Raw genomic sequence first — 6,732 nt, forward strand, 5'->3', positions numbered from 1 at the left:
ATAATAATATAGTTGTTAGACAAATTTTTTTTATTTTGAATTGTTAGTTTGGTAAATTATTTGTAACTTAAGTTACAAAAACTTTGATCAAAATCAAATTTAGGAGTCTATTTGAATAATTTTACAAAACATAAAGTCTAAAAATTAATTGGTTAAAACACAGTGTCCAAACAAATAAAGAGAATAAAAATACAAAGAAGAAAAAAAAGTATGAACCCTAAATTTAACTCTCATTGTTTCTTTGGATTTAAATCCTTTTCCTTTCTATAATCATAGTGAAAAAAAAATGCAATGTAACAAGAGAAAAATGAAATGGGAAAGTCTATTTAATTTTGATTAATATCAACTTCTCAAGGTTGATCCCTATATTATCATTATCATCATCATCATCAATTATCATATTCAGATTATGACCAAACTATATATGATCATATTCTTTCTCATATACATATACATAAATCTATTTTCTTTTTCCTCTAAATTTGGAACATCATACTCTACTCTATTGGAGCTTTCTCCATTCTAAAAAAAATACCCAAAAGAGAAAGCAAAGCAAAGCATTGACAGAGGCAAGCATGGCCATCATTTTGATTGAAACAAATAAGAACAGTGCAACAAAAACATCTCAAGTCTTCAAACCAGGATAATGTTACTTCCCAAAGAAGAGGCAAATCGCAGTGCAGTCGTCCATTTTGGCATGAGGGAACTTCCTTTTCCACGCTCCCATGGCCGCCTCAACCACCGCTCTCGCCGCTCCCTCCTCGCTCTTCGCTTCCCAAGCAATCGAGGCAACTTCGTCGTTGCTCAACACATCCCAAACCTATTCATTATTTGAACACCAATCAGAAACCGTTTATAAAATCCAATATATCGAATAGATGTATAGTTCTTAATTACCCCATCAGTGGCGAGAACCATGAATTGGTCTTTGGGAGTGAGGCGATGGTAGGTGACATCAGGGACAGCGATGATGCCGTGGTCTTTGAGAAGAAAGTCTCCGAAAGAACGAGACATGGCTAGGCCAGGGGCGTCCTCGTGCGGCAACCATACTCGTTGGATGTGAGGTTCGTTCTTCAGCGCAAGAACTCGTCCATTACAACTCCTTATTCGATCTGCCTCACCTGCATTGCAACACAACATAATTAAGTCAATCTCAAACCATATAAAATTCAGACGCTGTTTGACCAATAATTTGAGGAATTGGGTAAAATTTTCTTACTCGGTATGCTAGGCTTTAGATCAGTGGTTAATTGAACAGCCTTAATTCCATTCTTATCTGTACTTGTTCCCAAAACAGCCCTTGAATCCCCCAAATTCGCTATGATGAGATCTTCCCCCTGTTTCAATTTCATCGTCAATACACACACACACATATATATATACATACACACATCTAGTTTGAAATTTGAAGCTTCGTTTACCTGTCTAATGGTGACAACGGCGGTGGTTCCACTACAAGAGAAATCCAATTGATGTTGAAGCTTAATCTCCTTGTCCATGACTTTAAAGGAGCTGGTAATAACATCCTTCCATTTCTGAGAATCTCCATCCAAATCGACCGGCACCAGCTCAGTATCGAAGGTTTTCTCTCTAAAACTTTCGTAAACATCATCGTTCAAATCCAATCCAAGCTTATCAAAAGCCTCTTTTCGATCCAACAAAATCAGAGGAAGGCGATTTCTGACGAACTCACTCACTACATGACCGTTCGGTCCATGACCATCGAAAACTCCAGCGAAAACTCCGTCTCCTTCTCCCGCTCCAAAACACTAACCAAACCAAACCAAAAATTCAGATTCAGATTCACACAACAAAAAATTCAACTCTCAAAACTCGATAACATCAAACTCAAAGTACCTGGTAGATAATGGCGGAGTCCTGGTTGAGACACTTGCTTCCTTCTCTGGAGTAAACAGAGGCTTTGAGGTTGAGGAGACTCTGATGAGTGAAATTCTGAGCTCGATTATCGAAGAAGATGACTGCGTTTTCATGGCCGTGAATGGAATCGGCGTTGTGGATCTCTGAGGATACTTTGGAGATGCAGATTCCCATGGCTCTGAATATCTCTTATTCCTTTCTCTCCAAGTCTCAACGTATCGTATGCTTTTATAGTAAAAAAAAATTAAAATAAAAAAAATAATATTTTAGCGCCAACGGCGCACGTTAGCAAGATAATATTATTATATTGGTGCTGAATAGGCTCCTACTGGCTAAGATTGCTATAGCTTACATCATTCTTTTGTAAATAAATTTAAAATGGCATCCTTGAACTATTAGTTAATTTGCAAATTAACCCACTTAGCAAAATTCGACTTAATTTAGTCCTTAATTTTGCTAACTATTAGCTAACTACGTGGTAATTAGGTGAAATTTGTTAATAACTTAACTGATAAATTGGAGAAAAACCTAATTGTGTTAGCAAAATCAGATTAGTGATAAGGTTCATAGAAAATTTCTAAAGAACAAATGTTAGTTTCCTATATGGTATATTAGGTTAATAATTGTAATAAATTGTTATAAAGATGTTTATCATAGATATAATTTAGGATACTTAGATAAGATGAGAATTTCTCATCAAAACGAGAATGGAGATGACATTTTTATCCCAACTTTGTTTATATTTTAATTTATATTTATAGATAAAATTACGCTAATAATTAAAAATTATTATTCTCTCTTTATTTACTTTCGTTTAGGGTTTTCAAATCAATAGAACTATTTTTGTAAACTAAAATAAAATTACACAATAATTAAAAAAAAAATAATCCCTTTTTACTTATTTACTTTTATTTGTTTTTATTATATCGTTTTCTAGATAAACCCTCAACACAGATTTTACGCCCTACACGTATCATAAATTAAGAGAGAGTAAATAAAGTATCAAATGCGACATATGAGAGCGAGAACTGGAATGAGGGCAATTTTTTTTGGCAATCAATGATAGGGATGTGAATGAGGTGGGGTGGGGTCGGGGATGACTCCCCCATCCCCGCCTCGTCTCGGGATTGGGGCCCCATCGGGTATCCGTTTAATAAAAATGTTTAATTTTTTTTCTAAAATTAAAAAAATAAATTATACCATTAATAAATATATTTTTTTATATAAATCATTATATTATATATTTCTAATAATATTTATATTAAAAATATAAATTACAATGTAAACGGGACAGATTTGAGACGGGAGTCATGTTTCCCGTCCCTGCCCCATTAGGGGTAGGTCCTCATAAGAACCCTACGTGCGGGTTAAATTGACATCTCTAATCAACGAACTAGTTTTCATTTTTTACATACAATTATGTGGTCAAATTATTTCCCTTATTTGAACCAATTGAAGTAGATGGCTATATTATTTAATGAAATCAAGAAACTAATTATCACGAAATGGTTTTCAAGGAAGGATTTATAAATCTAGAATAGTTGAAGGACCACACCACAAAACCCCTAAAAATATATTAGTTTTTTTTAATTTTATTTATTATTTTAGGCTACCCCAAGATTCACTTCAAAGGACAGATGTACATTTTTTTATTTACAATTTTTTGTAGATTTATTTTTGAATTAATATGTAGTAGCACAGTCAACCACACAAACAATTGTTGAAGAGTATGAAATTATATAAAATTTTATTTAATTGTATTTTCATTGAGTGCTGGCTTATTGTCTATTCTCTTCTTACGCGGAATCAATTAAACCCCAACTGAATATTAACACAGACATTTTTTATTTTCTTATATACCCTTATCATTACTTAGTTTGCAAGTTACCCCTATTTAATATTACAACCAGTATTAGTACACCTAAAATGTAGTTGGTAAAATAAAAATAATAATGTTATACTTTAATATATATTTTTTTGAAAGAAAAAAAAAGTCTTCTCTTATACAGTACCAAAATGTGTATTAAATTTGACAAACATTATACTTTTATTAAAATAAATACATTATTTAAAAAAAAAGGAAAAGAAAAGCAAAAAAAAAAAGAACATATAAGCACTTGCATTGATAGGAAGAGAAGTGTTTTAATGTTGATAATTAGAAGTTGACAAATTATAAAATTTTCTAATTATTGGGAAAAGAGGGTTGGAATTTGAATATTCCAATTGATATGATTGGTTCACTACTCACTAGTTTTATAATTTATTAAACAAAGTATGCATGGCTTAGCACTTATTATTATTATTAGCATGTATGTGTTTTTGGTTGTCACTTTATATATATATATATATATATTATTAATTATTATTATGACAACACTCTCATTATTAATAAAGAATAAATTGTGGCTAAAATATATAATATTTTTAAAATTGTGCACTTTTATATTTTTTTTTACAATAAATATAATCAATGTTTTAAAATGTTGCACTTTTATACTAAATTTTTTTTTCCAATAAGTATACTAAATATTTTTAAAATGTTATACTTTTTATACCTATTTTTTTTATTATTTTGAGAAATAATAAGAAAGTAAAGAAAAAATATAGTTTTTTTAATTATTTTTTATATTTAAAATTATTTTCTCTTTTTTATTCTTTCTCAAAATAACTATTTTAAATTGAAAATTAATAAATATTGTAATAAAATTAATAAAAAAATGATTTAAAATAATTAAATACTTATATTTTTCCATCAATTTAAAATATAAGTTTTAATTATTTTGATTAATTCATTTTTTTATATTTTGAAAAAAGAATAAAGAAGTGAAAATAATTTAAAATTTTAAAAAATAATAAATACATATACTTTTCTTTTACTTTCTTATTATTTTTTAAAATGATAAAAAATATAAATATAAAAGTACAAAATTTTAAAAATATTAAATACTGCCAAAAAAATTTAGGTATAAAAATACAACATTTTAAAGACATACTAAAAAATATTGATAATAAAAGTACAATATTTTAAAAACATTGATACCTTATTCTTAGTTGTAATTTACTCCTAGATAAATAAAAACATAAACAAAAACAAATAAAAAGAGAGAAGCAATGTATTGTACGGTACGGCAGTCAACCTTAAGATGAGATAAGCAATTAGATTAGATATGTAGTTTACAAAATTAAATAAACTCTTTGTTTTTGTAAAGTATTATTTTAGTACCCCTATTTTCAATAATGCTTATATGGTACTCTGTATTTTAAAATCGTACATATTTGGTACCCTAAACTCAAATTTATTTAATAAAAATTTACCAATTTAATCAAACTGCTATCAATTATGTAAGTTTTAAATTTAAATTTAATTACTTAATTATATATAACTGATGACAGTTTGATCATATTGACAAAATTTTATCTATCAAATTTGAGTCTAAAATATTAAATATGTATAATTTTAAAATGCAGAGTACCATATGAACATTAATGAAAATAAATAGTGCCAAAATGATACTTTGCAAAATCATAGAGTATCACATGAGTAAATTCCCTAAAATTAAATAAAAAATGGTATATAATAATTCTCCATAATTATTGAATATAATCGTGCTTAACAATACACGTCATGGAAGTTGATCTGATCAGACTGCATCCCCACCCTTCATTACGTGGACTTTTCTTATCACCAACCAAACTTATTATTGTTTGATATTTGACTTACATTATCGTAATCTCTACTCTTCTCTTCTCTTCTCTTTTCTATATAAGTTGACTTTTTCGTACTTTTTTTAAATATAATTTTATTTGTTTTTTTTTTGTCTTTTCTATATAATTTTGGATGAAGGTTGAGATATGAGTTGCATTCCTTCAAATATTGCATTATAAATTCTCTCAAAAAGTGCACATTTTGTTTTTTGAAAATAAAAATATGTTTAGTATAATTGTTTCTATTATTTTGTTTTTAAAACAAAAACAAAAACACAGTATTGTTAATGTCAATGGCACCTTACTGTAAATTATTTCAAACCATCAGAAATTATGGTAAAAGTAAGATCGAAGCCGAAAAAGGAATCGATGGAGGAAGCAAAATCGTAGAGGAAGATATCAAGAAAGTGAGATCGGAGGCAAGAGGACAATTGCTATTTATTTTTTTCTTTTTTTCTTTTGTCGTTTGCCAATCTACAATAGTTTTCTGATGGCCGAATAGATAATGAAAACGAAGCGAGTAATTGGCATGGTTGCTCCACCCGTCCTTATCCCCATTTATCATTTTAATCCTCATCCTTGCATATTCTCCATCGAGGGTAGAGTGGGGAATACCCGTTGGGGTGGAAAATGCCCGAGGTACCCATTTATTTAAAAATAAAATAAACAAAAATAGATTACCGAAAATTAATATATATTACACTATATTAATCACTCAAGGTATTAAATATGTACAAAATAAAATTAAAAATATTTAAAAATTTACTAATATTCTACAAAATCACATAAAAAAATATGTAAAATAAATTAAAAAATATTAAAAAATTAATAAAAAAATAAAATAGGGCTCAATTAGGTCGGGGAGTGCTATCCCCGTCCCTGCCCTATTTAACATTCAAGGTTTGAAAATGGCCCTAGTCCCGCCCTGTTCCTTGTTTAGGCAGGGAATCCTCATCCCATTAGGGCCGGGTACCACAGGGCCCATCCCTGCGGGGAAAATTTTCATCCTAAAGGTAACGTTTTTTTTGATAACGGAGAAAACATTTTTGACGACCAAAGAGAGAAGATCGTGAATTGAGTTTTGGAGAAATGGCTCACAAACAATAAAGAAGAAAGACTGGAGGAACAAAACGTAATTAAAAATAATAA

At 29.4% G+C, this 6,732-nt stretch overlaps 1 protein-coding gene across 1 annotated transcript; it reads right to left on the reverse strand.

Annotated features, from left to right (window-relative positions):
* Positions 1-308: 308 nt before the first annotated feature.
* LOC133804572 (probable protein phosphatase 2C 72) lies at positions 309-2,081 on the reverse strand. The gene is made up of 5 exons (XM_062242723.1): positions 1,858-2,081; positions 1,422-1,769; positions 1,220-1,337; positions 898-1,121; positions 309-820 (listed from the first exon to the last, which is right to left on the reverse strand). Exons 1-5 carry the CDS (start codon positions 2,050-2,052, stop codon positions 650-652), a joined length of 1,056 nt encoding a protein of 351 aa, XP_062098707.1. The 5' UTR covers positions 2,053-2,081; the 3' UTR covers positions 309-649.
* Between the last annotated feature and the right edge of the window lie 4,651 nt (positions 2,082-6,732).

Source organism: Humulus lupulus, chromosome X (assembly GCF_963169125.1).
Source record: "Humulus lupulus chromosome X, drHumLupu1.1, whole genome shotgun sequence".
In the NCBI taxonomy this organism is placed as follows: Eukaryota; Viridiplantae; Streptophyta; class Magnoliopsida; order Rosales; family Cannabaceae; genus Humulus; species Humulus lupulus.

What these genes read in the sequence shown, in the direction of transcription:
- LOC133804572 (XM_062242723.1), bottom strand. Translation starts at nt 2,052, where the DNA reads ATGGGAATCTGCATCTCCAAAGTATCCTCAGAGATCCACAACGCCGAT. An exon ending in ACTCCGCCATTATCTACCAG is followed by an intron (nt 1,770 to 1,857) that starts GTACTTTGAGTT and finishes TGGTTTGGTTAG; the next exon opens with TGTTTTGGAGCGGGAGAAGG. An exon ending in TCTAAAGCCTAGCATACCGA is followed by an intron (nt 1,122 to 1,219) that starts GTAAGAAAATTT and finishes GTTGCAATGCAG; the next exon opens with GTGAGGCAGATCGAATAAGG.